Raw genomic sequence first — 18,122 nt, 5'->3', positions numbered from 1 at the left:
GAGGGGAAAGTCGAAGCAATTTTTAAGTCACATGAAGAACATGATATTGTAATGTATATGGATACAAATACACATAACAAACCTGATATATAGACTTGTTTCCCTGAGGGGGAGTTTGAAATGGAGGCGCATGCCTTCTTTCGACATTACAAACCAAGGCCTATAGACGACTTCCTGATTGTAAGCATAGTGACTTTTTTGTTATCGAGTTGTAGGCCTATGGTTCATGTCTTCATAGGCTACCTTACAAATCATACCACACAACAATGCATGTGTTTTACTCTATGCAATACCTATAATCATAACTTCTAGACTATAGGCCTAACTAATGTTTCTATGTTAAAAATGTTGCCTCATGCATTCATGCAGGTGTGTAAAATACACGTGACATAATAACTGAAGAAGACGAAGAAGACGAAGAAGAAGACAGATACATTGACACGGATCGCAGGTCAATGTGTATCTGAAGTTTGTCGATTGTGAAATAATGTAGAGACTAGTCCTCCACTCACCCTGGGCTTGCTGCCTCCTATAGCCCCAGGACGAATCGAACCGGTCTCCTGGTACCGACAGAGGATTTTGGAGACGCAACCATGGGAAACTCGTAGCTGTCGCGAGATTACGCAGGGTCGGATGCCGTGGTGTGCCATCTCTACTATCTTGTGTCTGATATGATTTGGCAGCGGCCTCCCGTTGATGAACACTCCACCGAGCTGGTTCACCCGACCTTGGCCAAGGGGGGTTGATACTGTTCCACAATAAACATATTCAGGTCCTGCATATTGTCCTGATGATATTGATATTGTTAAAGTTTAATGCGAAAGAGATCAAGTTAGACAACAATGCAATGACAAAGAGGGCATCGTGAAAATAGGCTTATGATAAACAATTCAATATGTGAAATTGGTTTGGTGCTATATAATTCATTGATATCTTACTGAAAGTTATTTCACATAGACAATAATTCAAATCAAAATTAGTAGTCCTAGGCCTGTATAGTTATTGACAATCAAATGCAATCAATTCAAATAGGCTACTCACATACACCTATAATAATGATGATTTTAATAATTATAATATTAATAATAATCATTTTCGTCGTCTCAACCATGATAATAATACATTAGCCTAATAATAATTGTATGGACGTGCCGAATAGCAGTGACGTTTATGATAATATACCATAATGTAGGCACTTTCCAAACATATCCCACAGCTCACCCATTCTCACTAGAGAACGCAGACAAACTCATTCCCAGTCAGCCTGTCTTGCAGGATGTATAATTAGAGCCATAGAGCACTCGAGCATCCAATTTCGTATTCAAGAGGCACTAAAGAGTGTGACACTTTCCACCTTGATTATTCCTAGTCATGCTGTACAAATATTGATGTGATCCTTTGAGCCATCTCTGTGCTGCTGTGTATTTTATTTCCATTTGTAGCAGCAGGATACTCCAACAAATCCTGGAGCGTCAGTAACATGCAAGCTACGTGGTTTTGTGTATTTATGTTAAAAGCTCTTGAGCACGAACGAACTCGCTGTGACTGGGAACGATTCCCATAAATACATGCAAATACAAATTGGTATTTTTCCGGCGAATATGCTAAGATATTGTTTGTATTTCCTTGCATAGTTTATAATTTAACTGATGCAATTATCTTAGCAACAATGTCACCATTGGTTTGGTAACTTTTCAATAAAGAAGATAGTCTATTACGTATTAAAAATTAAATGAAGTCAAATGTTTATTATCCATACTGTCATTGAACATTTGCATAAAGTAAACATTATAAATTATACTTTAAAATTAGTCCTATACCTCTAAAATCAACATGTAGGCCTGTCAAGCAATGTTAGACTGTCTACTCTGATATATAAAACAACAATTTCAATGTCTTTGTAGGCGTAAATCAATAGACAAATCGAAACACAATTGGCTAATATTTCACAAAGATGATCTACAACCTTCCTCCAAGCTGACGAGTTTGTTTTTCTTACAACTCTCTAGAAAGATTTTCCAAGTAAAAAAATATGACATACCTTCCAGAGGGAATCCGGTGCGGGGGTAGTTCTGGCCTGGCGCAGGGCGCATCATTCGAGGCACTGTTCCTGGTAAAGTAGCCATTCTAGCTACTGGAGAAACACCTAGTGGGCACTGGTACCAAATTCTTACTCGCGCAAAGTCCAGACAAGAAAATGTAGGTATTTGCGGATAGGATGTAACGAAATGTCTTCTCTCAAAAGGATTTTAAAAAATCGAACTATAAATCGTAGTCCCAGACAGAGAAACTCGTAAATACTAAAACCCCTCCAACATAAAAACTGTTGATGTTAGTCATGCAGAGATGCCGGGGTAAAAGAAGAGCCCAATAGTGAGGAGGTTTGTGGTGTGTAAAGGGAGGGGAAACACCTTGCACTCAAATGTGTAAATGGACAAAAGGTTATTTAATTCTTTGCCTTGATATACTTAGTGGTCAACAGCTAGTTTTGATAACGTCTGCTTGCTGGTTGAAAGTGTAAGTGGCCAACTTTGGCGCACGTTGTAGGAGGAGACAGTAGAGCCCGCCGATAGGCTCGACGGTCTTTCTTTTATTCATGATGGGAGAGTGGGTATAGCCACCGACCTGCCGACCAATCACACAACGGCATAGGACGTAAAGCACACATTTCGTTTTGAATTCATTGCATCACTACCTTTACTTTACAAAACAAAGAAACTAAATTAAACAGATGTGATAGTAATCCTTGTACCTGGGGAAAAAACGACTCATTTGCTCTGTCCACACGTGAGTCAATCATTCAGATGTGTCAATGTTATGAATACATATCTGCATGTGTGTTTGTAGGCTACATCAATATTCATAAAAGCACATTTTATGTATGTGTATACCTATGTGTGTGTGTGTGTGTGTGTGTGTGTGTGTGTGTGTGTGTGTGTGTGTGTGTGTGTGTGTGTGTGTGTGTGTGTGTGTGTGTGTGTGTGTGTGTGTGTGTGTGTGTGTGTGTGTGTGTGTGTGTGTGTGTGTGTGTGTGTGTGTGTGTGTGTGTGTGTGTGTCTAGAAGACATACGTTAGTAGCCTAAATTCCAGGTTGAAATGATTTCTTCAGGTCAACTTTTTATAACATCAGACATTGATTTGAGGTGTAACACTATGGGAAAAAGACTACATTTAAAGGGCAAGGAAGGTTAAAGTTCACTAAATATCAGGCCTACTCCAAAAGCAACTCTATTCCATCGCGCATCGCTACCCACATTACCATGGGGATGGATTGGACCTTTAAGTTGAGGGACTGAGGTGTCTTAGCAAGCTTGAAGAAATCTGGCACAGCGGGCTATGACGCCGGACCACACCAATAAGCTGCATTCATTTATTGAAAGGGAACTATGCCCTCATAAATCGTAGAAAGGGGCCCAACAAGCAAAACGTAAGTGGCCTAACTGTGAGTTGCAAAGCATGCAATGACCAATAATCGGGATTAGTAAAGGCCTATCTGGTTTATATCTGTTTCAACGACTTTTCAATTGCATATTTAAGTAATTGGAATTTAATGAATTGAAACAATTGTCTGACGTGAAATTGTATGTACAACGCACTCAAACAATGCAAATGGAATATAATATAAATAAAGTATTTAAAAAAGTTAACTTACAGATGTAGGCTATTAGAGGTGATTTCTATTGAAAGTAGCTCACAGGAATGTATCATTCAAAATCATGATCTGACGCACAGCTTACATTTTTAAAGACACATTTTTTTTAAATTTGGCAAAGGCTAATTCAGTATGATCTACTAGTTATCAGCGTTCTCTGTTTCAGATGACACCTGTGGCTTGCCTAGGCTCCACATACATCTGTGGAATTCAATAGCACAATATAGGTTAAGAAATGTAATTTTGGATGTTAACATTTTAACTTTCATTAGGCCTAAAATTGCGTGTCAAGAATGTCAAATCGTTTTAGTAATACGTGCAAGCTTATTGGTATAGTCCACCACCCATTGTGGTAGTATAACAACAGGTTGGCATAAAAAAACATTTACAAGAGGGATCTTTCGAATAGCAATAGCTTAAAGCCAATTGTAATAAAATGAATAGGTTAAAACTATTACATTCTTAAGTAAGAAAGAGTTGCGTGTGTCAACTCTGTGGGCCTGCCGTGCATAGAAAATTGTGTGACAATCGCCGTGGAAAACACTCCTGGTGGAAGGCAATTTCACAAATAATTTTTGCAACAATTAGGGAGTGTGGAGGGGTGAAATGGCGATTTCACATGCAGATGCGCCGGTGGGGAGGACCTGGTACCCTGCCGAATAGCTATGACTCTGACTCTCCCGCTTTGGTTTGCTTCACATGGGATAAAAAGGCACAAAGAGCCCGCCTCACCCTCCTGGGAAGACTCACCGAGCATTAAGTCAAGCATCAATCACTTGAAAACCAAACAAAAGCGTTTTCCAGAAAAACATTCTTTAGATGGAAACTTCCGCAGCCCCTCTACAAGGTCTGGGTACCTCCTCTCTCTCTCTCTCTCTCTCTCTCTCTCTCTCTCTCTCTCTCTCTCTCTCTCTCTCTCTCTCTCTCTCTCTCTCTCTCTCACTCTCTCTCTCTCTCTCTCTCTCTCTCTCTCTCTCTCTCTCTCTCTCTCTCTCTCTCTCTCTCTCTCTCTCTCTCTCTCTCTCTCTCTCTCTCTCTCGATCTCTCGATAAAGAGATGTCTGTAAATCACCTTCCCTCCAGTGTGTATTTTGAACCTCTGGATAATGTAAGGCATCTTCAGGATGTTTTTTACTTAGTGTCCTTTCAAGTTTGTGTCTTTGCTTTTTTGAAATTCCTGTAAAATAATATGGAACATTTTAATTGTAGAACTATAAAATCAATAAACAGTGAACATTCACATTTAGTTCCATCTACACTTCTTTCTTTAGTGTAGTCCTAAATCAAATGCAAAAATAAATAAATGCTGATGACCATGATGATAATAACAATGATTCATATTATTTAAAACAATGCTACATATAATATAGTTTTAACAATGTGAATATCAACACTATCAGGCAATATCATTTATACAATTGTGTGTTTTGTCTGTTCCACTTGCTTTTAGGTTTCCAATAAGGGCTATGTAAAAATAACGACTACACTACCGAAATAACCAGCCATGCATTATCACTCAATACATTTATTTGCGATCCACAACCACAATTCAGCCACATGACTAAAATTGAGAGTTCTCATAAAATATTATTTTCTGAACTCGTGACACCAAAAGACGTGAGACTTTTTTTTTAGGCGAGTGAAAATGAAGCATTGTGCGCTATATCATTTACACCATCGTTGTGTTCTCGTTTAGCTGCATGATTAGTTCAATACTTTTAGGCGCGTGACGGATCAATGAGGTGATCTCTGTCCGCTAGTGGGCGACGATGTCGTAACTTTACAACACCTCTCTATGTGCTCTTATATTCACGAGGTGAAAGAATGGCTGATGAAAGTACAGCAAACTACTACATGCAGGATAATTTCTGGTGAGCCTTTCTGTCTGCCCTCCTGCCATAGCACAGGAGGGGGATGCTGGGTATTTGTCCAGAGAAAGATGTCTCATTGTGACCTTTGACAGTTGATTGACACTGGTCCTCCAGGCTATACAACATGTTAACCATCAGGGGTATTCACATCCAGCCCCTCTCTCTGCATCTGATTCCAAGAAGGGACTGTCACTTGTTCTTTTTGAAATTCACAAGCCAGAGAACACTTCTCATTTTATCATATTGTCTCCAATCTTATCTTGATCAGGGGTTTGTTCTTCAAACACTTTGCTACATAGCCTCATTATTTGTGACATGGCAATTACCCAAGTTTCTTTTTAGCTCATAGGTGAATACTGCTGTTTCTCTGCAAGGCATCCTATCTCCCTCCTTCATCAACTCATAGTGTGCCTTGTACAATATTTAGCTATTCATGTTGGAAGTACACAAAGAAAACCTTTGGTGAGAGGCATTGCCTATTTAACCATTATCTTTCTGAACAAAGTCAAGTATTGCATGAAAAGCTTCACTTAATCTTGTGGGGTTACCGTCTGTTAGTATTCATTCCCAAGTGTCACTTCCCTAAGATATGACTATTTTCCCAGTGCAGTTCTCTCTTTCATATAAACGTCTATCTCCAGCGCAAATATGGAATGCTTATCATTTTGTTGGTGTGAAAATGTGTACATTACTGAATTGTAACAAAGTGTACACTGTATAGTGTACACTACCCACTGCAAAGGAGAAAAATATATTTGCAACATAAAACAAAATCGGATACAGAATTACCAATTCAACTGTTTCCCACTAAGAAAAATAGCAAATCTTGGGTCCTTGACCAATCTCCAAAATTGGAAAAACACAAGATATGCTGTTAACCAGTAATCATAGAGCTTCTTGTTATTTTACACTCTTATAAGAAAAGACTCCTTCATACTACAAAGCTCTATTTGTTTCTCTCTGGAGTCTCTGACGTCTCACGCAGCTTGTGGGCCCCACTTTGTATGCACTGTTTCCTTCATTTTGAGCTATACTTGATGTATCTGAAAACGATCATGTTGAAGAAAAACACAGCAATGTTACTTAAAAAAAATATATGACATGTCCATATAGAGGTGATAGAACGGTAGAGCGGGGTCTCTATCTCTCCTCTGTGGCCTGGTCTGTGTTCAGACAGGTGTGACTGCTGCAGAGCACTGGCAGGAGACCCAGGCTCGGGAGACAGCCCTCCCACTTCCAGAGAACGTAACGTGGTGCTGCAGCTCTGACACTGTGACGCTGTCTGCTCTGCTCTGCATGTCCAGGGGAATCTTGTTAACTTGCTGAGGCATGTTCACATCTGCTTGGAATTATCCAAATGTTTTATTGCTTCCTTATGGGAATTATTTGATCAGGATGCGGAGAGAGAGCATATCTATAAAACAGTCTTGTGAGAGGGAAGGAGAGCTGCTTTCTAAACTTTGTGCTTTCATTAATCAGAGGGTGCTACACAGAGATGCTCATCTCATTAGTACAGACAGACAGACACAGGCTCCAGGGAGACACTGGACAATGTCAATATCAAAATCAAAAGCACATCATAAGGGGGAGGGAATGAGGCACACAAGATAGACATGACCATGACAGATTGGAGTGGAGGGCAGGTGAACTCCATCACTATCCCCCAAGAGGAGGGGAGAGAGGAGCGGGGGAGTGGAGGGCAGGTGAACTCCATCACTATCCCCCAAGAGGAGGGGAGAGAGGAGCGGGGGAGTGGAGGGCAGGTGAACTCCATCACTATCCCCCAAGAGGAGGGGAGAGAGGAGCGGGGGAGTGGAGGGCAGGTGAACTCCATCACTATCCCCCAAGAGGGGGGAGAGAGGAGCGGGGGAGTGGAGGTGACATCAGCCAGGCAGCAAGTGTCCCCAGCTGGATGGGTGGGTGGGGGATGAAGGGGGTGGAGGGTGATCCATGGCAGCGTGGGTGACATCCTGTCACTGCTCATTATTGCATGAATCCTGTTGTCGTATCATAACATAACAAGCTCACTGGATTGGTATACAGTAGACATGGCACTGGCAGTAGACAGAAGCATTGGAGATGAAGAGCCTGCCCAACTAGTTTGTTTTAGGCCATTTTAACTTGGAAAATAGTTGGGTGTTCCTATCTGTGTGTGAAAGGTGTGGGATGTTAACGTCCTGCCACTGAGAAAGAGAGGAATAGCTGTCCTTTATTCTCACAAAACAACATACAGAGGCACAAACAAGCTGATCCTGGCATAGCCAAAGGTCCTTATTGCATTGTGGCAGAGCCTACCTGTCCTCTTCAGTTAAACACTAACACAGTCCAATGCTGCCCTAATATCGCTCTACTGTCAATTACAACTCCACTTCAAATAGCCCCTCCAGTTAGAGTCTGCGTGTGCTTTGTTAGTGTACAGGGCCTTCGGAACGTAGGGCCTTGGACAGGGAGGTAACCAAGAACCCCAATGGTCACTCTGACAGAGCTCTAGAGTACCTCCATGGAGATGGGAGAACCTTCCAGAAGGACAACCATTTCTGCAGCACTCCACCAATCAGGCCGTCATGGTAGAGTGGCCAGATGGAAACCATTCCTCAGTAAATAACACATGACAGCCCGCTTGGAGTTTGCCAAAAGCCACCTAAAGACTCTCAGACCATGAGAAACAAGATGATCTGGTCTGATGAAACCAAGATTGAACTCCTTGGCCTGAATGCCAAGTGTCACGTCTGGAGGAAACCTGTCACCATCCCTATTTTGAGGCATGGTGGTGGCAGCCTCATGCTGTGGGGATGTTTTTCAGCGGCAGGGACTGGGAGACTAGTCAGGGTCAAGGCAAAGATGAACAGAGCAAAGTACAGAGAGATCCTTGATTTAAAAAAAAAAACTGCTCCAGAGCGGTCACGAACTCAAACTGGGGCAAAGGTTTAACTTCCAACAGGACAACAACCCTAAGCACACAGCCAAGACAACATAGGAGTGGCTTCGGGACAAATCTCTGAATGTCCTTGAGTTGCCCAGCCAGAGCCCGGACTTGAATCCGATCTAACATCTCTGGAGAGAACTGAAAAAAGCTGTGCAGCGACGCTCTCCATCCAACCTGACAGAGCTTGAGAGGATCTGCAGAGAAGAATGGAAGAAACTCCCCAAATATAGTAGTGCCAAGCTTGTAGTGTCATAGCCAAGTAAACTCAAGACTGTAATTGCATCCAAAGGTGCAAAAACAAAGTACTGAGTAAAGGGTCAGAGTACTTATAAATTAGCCAACAATTCTAAAAACCTGTTTTTGCTTTGTCATTATGGGGTATTGTGTGTAGATTGATGAGGAAATCTTTTTTAATACATTTTAGAACAAGGCTGTAACGTAACGAAATGTGGAAAAAGTCAAGGGGCCTGAATACTTTCCAAATGCACTGTATGTATAGTGTTGTGGAGGTATCATGCCTGTTCCCCATAGATCTGCAAAGAAAGGTATTTTACCATAAACTGTTTAATTGCATATATACAATTATTTGATGATTTGCATCACACCATCACACGAACATTAAGATAAGAGGTAAATGGTGTAAAACAAGTCCTGGCTGTTCCTGCTGTGTGTTGAGTAGGAGGACAGCCTGTAGAGTCATTGAGATAACAACTCGGTTGGTTTGTCTGTCAGGAGTCCCAGACGACACAAACCTGACCAGAGGAGGACCATGTCAGTCTAAGTGTTTTTTGTTGTATCACTGAAAGCCTAATTGAAGATAACTTATGGAAGCGTCAAACATTGAGCAGATATTACCTTATTTTAATAGTGACGCAGGTTTGTATATGAGTAAACACTATCATTTTATGATTGCAAACACATCCCGGAATCTTGACCTAGACCATATATTGTATATATTTAAAGTGTTATTCTATTATCTCCATTTCATTTCTTCTCTAAAGAGGCCATCAATTCATTATAATTGCCAAGTAAGAGTTAGTTTATTAAAGTTATATTACTGCTAAAACACAAAGTAAAGATCAGAGCAAGCATGAGATTTCATTCCGAGAGCATGTGAGCATGAATATTTCAAACAATATTTCTGTGACTAATTTAAGTGGAAATCTAAAACCTATTTGATTAATTTCTCTTGGTTGATGTCTGATAAATTCCACTAAATCCCTTTGCATATTAATACAAGAGACGTATACTCAGTGTACAGAACTTTAGGAACACATGCCCTTTCCATGACATAGACTGACCAAGTGAATCCAGGTGAACGCTGTGTCCCTTATTGATGTCACTTGTTAAATCCACTTCAATCAGTGTAGATGAAGGGGAGGAGACAGGCTAAAAAATGTTTGAGTCTTGAGACAGTTGATACATGGATTGTGTCTGTGTGCCATTCAGAGGGTGAATGGGCAAGACCAAATATCTAAGTGCCTTTTAATGGGTTATGGAAGGAGGTTCCAGGCGCACTGAGTTGAGTCAAGAACGGCAAAGATGCTGGGATTTTCACACTCAAGCATTGGGCCAGCATCACTGAAGAACGCTTTCAACACCTTGTAGAATCTATGCCCAATGAATTGAGGCTGTTCTGAGGGCAAAAGAGGATGCAAAGAGGGTGTTCCTAATGTTTTGTACACTCAGTGTACATCCTGAGTGGTTTTTGCATTAGCTAATTAATACTTTGTATAATTTGAAACTCTAATCAAACTCCACTTCCCTCTCACCACAGTCTGTAACCTGCTGTAGTGGTCAACTAAGCTAATTGCCCACATTGTCCATACCTCTTTGGCATCAGTTACCTTCATTAAGACAACAGTGATAAACAAGCAACAATCTATAAACCAAAATGTCTGTCATACCCTTCACAACTCAATGGAGCTCAATGAAGCAAAACAGAAACATCCATTATCCAGGAGGTGAATGAGAGCTCCATTGGTTTGTGAAGGGTAAGATGGACATGATGGTCCCTTTAGTTTAATCTGCTTTAGTCTGAGATGTGCCTGTAGTCTGGAGTGGTGCAGAGAGTAGCTGGTCTGCATAGTCACAGCTTGTTAAAGGGATTATGTTTGGGGAACACAGTCCACTCACTGTGACTTCTCCTCAGGGGTCAGGAGTCACGACCTGCTCACCATCCCAGGGTCCACAGATACAGTGGGGCAAAAAAGTATTTAGTCAGCCACCAATTGTGCAAGTTCTCCCACTTAAAAAAGATGAGAGAGGCCTGTAATTTTCATCATAGGTACACTTCAACTATGACAGACAAAATGAGAAAAGAAATCCAGAAAATTACATTGTAGGATTTTTAATGAATTTATTTGCAAATTATGGTGGAAAATAAGTATTTGGTCACCTACAAACAAGCAAGATTTCTGGCTCTCACAGACCTGTAACTTCTTCTTTAAGAGGCTTCTCCTATCCTCCACTCGTTACCTGTATTAATGGCACCTGTTTGAACTTGTTATCAGTATAAAAGACACCTGTCCACAAACTCAAACAGTCACACTCCAAACTCCACTATGGCCAAGACCAAAGAGCTGTCAAAGGACACCAGAAACAAAATTGTAGACCTGCACCAGGCTGGGAAGACTGAATCTGCAATAGGTAAGCAGCTTGGTTTGAAGAAACCAACTGTGGGAGCAATTATTAGGAAATGGAAGGCATACAAGACCACTGATAATCTCCTTCGATCAAAAATCCCAGAACCACACGGGGGGACCTAGTGAATGACTTGCAGAGAGCTGAGACCAAAGTAACAAAGCCTACCATCAGTAACACACTACGCCGCCAGGGACTCAAATCCTGCAGTGCCAGACTTGTCCCCCTGCTTAAAACAGTACATGTCCAGGCCCGTCTGAAGATTGCTGGAGAACATTTGGATGATCCAGAAGAAGATCGGGAGAATGTCATATGGTCAGATGAAACCAAAATATAACTTTTTGGTAAAAACTGAACTCGTCGTGTTTGGAGGACAAAGAATGCTGAGTTGCATCCAAAGAACACCATACCTACTGTGAAGCATGGGGGTGGAAACATCATGCTTTGGGGCTGTTTTTCTGCAAGGGACCAGGACGACTGATCCGTGTAAAGGAAATAATGAATGGGGCCATGTATCGTGAAATTTTGAGTGAAAACCTCCTTCCATCAGCAAGGGCATTGAAGATGAAACGTGGCTGGGTCTTTCAGCATGACAATGATCCCAAACACACCGCCAGGGCAACGGAGGAGTGGCTTCGTAAGAAGCATTCAAGGTCCTGGAGTGGCTAAGCCAGTCTCCAAATCTCAACCCCATAGAAAATCTTTGGAGGGAGTTGAAAGTCTGTATTGCCCAGCAACAGCCCCAAAACATCACTGCTCTAGAGGAAATCTGCATGGAGGAATGGGCCAAAATACCAGCAACAGTGTGTGAAAACCTTGTGAAGACTTACAGAAAACATTTGACCTCTGTCATTGCCAACAAAGCGTATATAACAAAGTATTGAGATAAACTTTTGTTATTGACCAAATACTTATTTTACACCATCATTTGCAAATACATTAATTAAAAATCTTACAATGTGATTTTCTGGATTTTTTTTCCTAATTTTGTCTTTCATAGTTGAAGTGTACCTATGGTGAAAATTACAGGCCTCTCTCATCTTTTTAAGTGGGAGAACTTGCACAATTGGTGGCTGACAATACTTTTTTTGCCCCACTGTATCTGCTGGACGAGGGGAGGCTGCGGAGCAAGGCTGGTTGATTTTGAGAGAGGACGAGAGGATTTGGCATGCACGTCAGAGCATGGTGACACAGCATAGGGTTCTTTCACATATTGCACACACATCACATGCACATACACAGACACACACAGACATGCACATACACAGACATGCACAGACATGCACACGCACACGTCTATTTGTTGAACTGTACACTATATTCACAATGTGGTTCACGGAGCACATCATTTTGGTTTATAGATTGAAAGTGTTATCTGTTCTTTTCATGCCTTTGCGCTTAAGTACATGTTTCTAAAACAGAAGATGTGCTGCATGTATGCCAGAAGACATCAGAAGGCCATGTGACCATGTCCATTTACAAATGGTCTAATAAAGATGTTGATGCTGTTTTAGAGATGGATGTATCCATTTAGCATTATCTGCTCGACAGTCAGAGGCAACAACAAACTCCTAGCAGCATGTGATGGACTAGTCGTGTTTTGCTCTTAATCAGTTAAGGAAGCCTCTCTTTGAAAAAGCCAACGGAAGAAAGCAAGTCCTTTGTTTAATGAAGATGAAAGTAACAGCTTCCATTTTGCATGCTGACACAATTAGTCTCACTGAATCCATCTGAGAGATCATTCTGTGGAAAAATACATCATTTGATCCTCAACATGTGAGAGCCAAAGTTCCCCTCTGTCTGTCTCTGTTGGGCCCATGGGTCTGTAGAGGGTGGATGGCACCACTGTAGCTGGACAGAGACAATTAAAACAGCAGGGGACTGAGTCAGACTCAAGACTTTGAAATGAACTGATGGGATGGTCAGACATTTATTGATGTGGGGAGTTATTGATTAAACATGTTTATCACTCTGAAAACTATAGAAGTTCTACAAGGTTGAGGAGTTTTGGTTATGACAGGGATTATTTCTACTGAGACTAACTTAGCCTTCAGGTCTCGGCCATATATAGAGAGACCTGTGGATTTGGATCTGAATACTTCTCCAGTAAAGTTATGAAAATATGGAACCTCAAAAATTTGACTATGTTCCAAAAGAATAATGATCTATTTCTGTCCTTTTCTGTCGACGATGATGTCCTGATTCAGTTCAAGCTCCTGTAGCGCACAGACTTAGAGAAAATCGGATGGAATAGTATTGCCGAGCGGTAGGTAGCCTAGTGGTTAAGGGCTTTGGGCCACTAACCGAATGCCGGATGGTGAAAATTCTGTCAATGTGCCCTTGAGCAAGGCACTTAAACCCAAATTGCTCATGTAAGTTGCTCTGGATAAGAAGGTAAATTACTAAAATGTAACTCTAAAATGTCTTGTAAATCACACTGAAGACAATGTGGTGGTTTCTGTCAAGATGTGAAACGCAAATGTTAGCAGAACAGACAATCTAATTGGCGTCATGGGAGAGTGTGGAGCTTCATCTGGCCTCCTTGGCACCCCCTCTCCTCAATAATCTGCCTGATAAAATGCCTATTTGGCAAAGAAATTCTGGTTAAAACATTATCCCATTGAACGTGTGAAACTGGCTTACTGGTCCTACGCGGAGTCAGTTCACCCACCTATCTGTTTTCTGAGTCGGCATGGGCTGTTCACTCTTTCTGGGAGACCATTGAGTCATGTCTTTTCATCAAGCCCAATGTCTGGTCCAATCCACCGGAGGGGACCTTTAAGTCTTAGCTATATTTTAGCTTGGGTATATTTTACAGTTAACTGCATTTACACACTGTGTTATTTGCAGCCATTATCAGCTTTTCAAACATGATCATAATTTCTTTATGATCGCGACATATACAATGAATTTAATTTAAGGCCTTGTCTTAAAGTGATCCTTTCTACCTCTTTCCTGGTACATTATCTGGTCATCTGAGCGTCTCTAACTGAAGAGTCACAGACGATTACAGCAGGAACAACTCGTCTTGGTGTCCCAAAGAGCATGGGGTCCTCATGAGAGTATCCGCTTCCAATGGAATCAATGTCAGTGTTAAGTTAATCACGCACTGCAGATTCACCATGTAAGATGCATTTTGCTTGCTGTCAAACTGTGAAAAGTGCCTATTCATTTTTAAAAAATTGCACAGAAAAGTGGTCAGCGTAATTATGACGTTGTTACCCTGAATACCATCTCTAGTCCTTTTATGGCCGTCAACAACTGCACATGACTGGGCCTCTTGGATTGCAAATGAACTGGTTTACCAAATGATCTAACGTGCATCATTTTGGGTTATGTACTTTAGAAGTACACATTTGTTGAATAATATTCAAACCAAAATGCATGTGTGGTCGTGTCTCATACAATATCTAAATAATAACCAAACAATAACATGCTATCCAGTCACTAGGTGTAAAATAATTATATGAATATGATGGAAATGCACATAAATAAGAGACATTAATAACATTACAACTAAATACAGAATCATCTATTCCACAAAAATATATTCTCCAAAAGCTAATTCAATGGACGACAATGGGTGATTTTGAAGTTTTGTACCATGTAATGATGATTAGTGGTGGAAAAAGTACTAAATTGTCATACTTGAGTAAAAGTAACGATACCTTAATAGGAAATCACTCAAGTAAAAGGGAAAGTCACCCAGTAAAATACTACTTGAGTAAAAGTCTAAAAGTATTTGGTTTTAAATATACTTAAGTATCAAAAGAAAATGTAAAAGTAAAAGTATGAATCATTTCAAATTCCTTATATTAAGCAAACCAGATGGAACAACTGTTTTTTATTTTAAATGTAAGGATAGCCAGGGGCATACGCCAACACTCACACATCCATTCAGAAAAAAAGCATGTGTGTTCAGTGAGTCGCCAGATCAGAGGCAGTACAGGTGACCAGGGATGTTCTCTTGATAAGTGCGTGAATTTGACCATTTTCCTGTCCTGCTAAACATTCAAAATGTAACGAATACTTCTGGGTGTCGGGAAAATGTATTGAGTAAAAGGTACATCTTTTTTTTTAGGAATGTAGTGAAGTAAAAGTTGTCAAAAAATATAAACAGTAAAGTACAGATACCCCAAAAAACGACTTAAGTAGTACTTAAAAAAAACTTGAGTACTTTCCACCACTGATGATGACATGATCCCACTGGGCACAGACTTCAGTTCAATGTCTAGTTTTGATTTGCATTTGGTTGAGTTCACTAAGGTGAATTCAACATGAAAACAACAAACATTTCACCATGTTATTGGATTTGTGAAGTTGGGTGAAATAAAATACAACATTCCCTTACATTGATGACTGATGATTTTGCGAATTCAATCAGTTTCCAGGTTGATTCATTCTCTTCACATTGCATTTTTTTGTTGGAATGATGTGAGAAGAAAATACGTTGATTCAACCAGTTTTTGCCAAGTGGGATCGACATGTAGATCTCTCCGTCAAAAATATATCCCCAACATTATTCTCTCTTTTTTTATCAATAGTGTAGGAAGGATGAGAAAATGACAAACATGTTCACATAAGCAAAACAGTTGTCTTTCAAATTCCTGTGACCGAGTAGGCCACACAGTAATATCGGAACGTATAACAGTACAGGAGTCACTGCTATGTCTTTTGGACATACAAGTAACTGCCAAAATGAAGGAAACAGTAAATTATGCTTCGCGTGATGTATACAAATGCCCAGTTGCCCATTATTTTGACTACCATGGGTAGAATAAACCTCAGTTAATTGGAAAGAGGGGTCTCAAAGGATTATAGGGGGTTTAAAGGGTGTTTATGTGGTAGGTGATGTCTGTAGCAAATTGAGTTACAAAACAATGATGTATCTGCTAAAATCAACTATAATTATGAGAACAAAGATGTCTAGTTTTTGGTAAAGTGTCTTATTTCAAATACATTTTAACATTTTCACCCCAAATTTGTACTGAAATGCATCCGGATTAAATTCTTGGGTCACTAGTGGCCTCCTGAGTGGCACAGTGGTCTAAGGCAATGCATCACAGTGCTTGAGGTGTCACTACAGCCCTGGGTTCAATCCCAGGCTGAGGCAGCGCACAATTGGCCCAGGGGAGGGTTTGGCCGGATGAGATTTCCTTGTCCCATTGCACTCTAGTGACTCCTTGTGGTGGGCCAGGCACCTGCAAACTGACCTCAGTTGCTAGCTCGACGGTGTTGCTGAAACATGTCAGTGACAAAATCGAAATTAAAGAAAAGTGATCTTGCAAATTCATCAGACTATGGCTGAAATAGGCTTTTAGAAGTGCAGTCTATTTTTTTATATATATATTATTTTTTACTTATCCTTAAATCCTTTGGTGTGCTTATGAATGTACCCTTTTTCCACTCCTATCGATACAATTATTTTAGTATGTCATACAAAAGTGTTACTGTGCACATGGCCACCGTAAGATGTTTTAGAGTGTGGGTGCTGAGGAGTATTTTCTCCACTCATTCAGGGGTAATAAAGGCCTTGTGCACTAATCTTATCAGGGGGTGCTGCAAAACCCCTACATCCTGCTGCTATTTAGGTTTAAAAAGGATTTCTGTCCTTACTAAATGTATAATGTGATATATTTTAACATTACACATTTTTAACACACAAAAAAACATTTAATGAATAAAATATTTGATCAGTCATCCTTCTCAAATGAAGGGGTTGATGATGCAATCTTTGCAAGAGGGATGGAATCTGATTTCCTCGGTCCTCAACTCGTGGCTCAGTTATTTAATTTAGGGTAAGTGGAGTTAGCCTGCCTCAGAGCAGGTTAGGATTAGTTGCTATATAAAGGCGTCGTTGCTATATAAATTTACCTGGCCAAAAGGTGAGCCACTTTCGTATGACTGGTTATCCTGAGTTGAACTCAGAGTTGACCAAAGTTACCTTGCTGACTCCTCAAACCTGCTTAGTAGGAGACCCCTCAGATCTCAACCCGATTGAACACTGATGGTAGATTCTGGAGCGGCGCCCAAGACAGAGTTTTCCACTAGCATCAACAAAACACCAAATTATGGAATTTCTCGTGGTTGAAGGGTGTCACATCCGTCCAAGAGCTCCAGACACTTGCAGAATCTATGCCAAGGGGCATTGAAGCTGTTCTGGCGGTTCATAGTTGCCCAGCGCCCTATTACGACTGTTGGTGTTTCCTTTACTCTGGCAGTTACCTGTATGTAGTATCTGTTATCAAATATAACTATGTGTTCATTCCGAGACAAAGGGCTATCTGAGTCTGACCCCTCAGAGAAAACCATGTGTTTGTCACACACACAGGAACAGCATCTCTCCACAACAGGAGTGTGAAATCACCATGTTCCAACAGCGACGGAGTGGGGCTCCCAAAGGGAACAAATATCTGTGCACCCGGTGTACATCATGCAAAGCACTGAACCCTCTATTCATGGGTCACTCTCAGGAAATCAATGTTTCTATCCGGCTGTTGCAGTTGCTGGAACGAGAGTATAACTTGTGTAATCATCTAAAGACATCTAGAATGAGGAGAGAACTGCATTGGTCTGACTTTTAAATGAAAATCATATCAGAGGCATTAACCACCTTTTGGACATCTTTTATAACTGCAATCCATCACAAATAATTACACAATTTTCCTTTACTCAAATAAATACAGTATACTTTTAGAGTCTCTGTTTCATTTTACCAGACCTGATAGCCTACTACAATTCAACAAATGTATGTATTTTCAATCGTTAATGCCTGAAAAATAACTGAACATTACATTAGATAGGCAATATAAATATTTAAATCAATATGTATTGATTTTGATACACATCCTGGGCCATGATGTTTCTATAAAAAAATACATTAGACGTGTGTGACTGTATCTTAAATCCATTAAAACTATCATAAGCGTAAACTGTACAACTTTACATGCAAAAATATCCTTGTTCTCGTGTTTATAACGCCCTTCAAGAGCTCGGACAGTGCAGCGTAGTCCACTTGCGCCATCTGGTGG

At 40.6% G+C, this 18,122-nt stretch overlaps 1 protein-coding gene across 8 annotated transcripts in view; it reads right to left on the bottom strand.

Annotated features, from left to right (window-relative positions):
- pax7a (paired box 7a) overlaps nucleotides 1–2,549 on the bottom strand; it is a 69,606-nt gene extending 67,057 nt beyond the window's left edge. For 2 of the 8 annotated variants that reach the window (XM_046310874.1, XM_046310875.1), the window contains exons 1-2: nucleotides 2,042–2,549; nucleotides 513–787 (exon numbers count right to left, since the gene is read on the bottom strand). In XM_046310874.1, coding sequence (XP_046166830.1) covers nucleotides 513–787; nucleotides 2,042–2,126 — 360 coding nt within the window. In that variant the 5' untranslated portion in view covers nucleotides 2,127–2,549. The remainder of the gene's footprint in view (nucleotides 1–512; nucleotides 788–2,041) is intronic. The other 6 variants (XM_046310878.1, XM_046310880.1, XM_046310871.1 and 3 more) reach the window with 3 other exon arrangements.
- Between the last annotated feature and the right edge of the window lie 15,573 nt (nucleotides 2,550–18,122).

Source organism: Oncorhynchus gorbuscha, linkage group LG18, assembly GCF_021184085.1.
Source record: "Oncorhynchus gorbuscha isolate QuinsamMale2020 ecotype Even-year linkage group LG18, OgorEven_v1.0, whole genome shotgun sequence".
NCBI lineage: Eukaryota > Metazoa > Chordata > Actinopteri > Salmoniformes > Salmonidae > Oncorhynchus > Oncorhynchus gorbuscha.
This window is presented reverse-complemented; position numbering and strand designations above follow the sequence as displayed.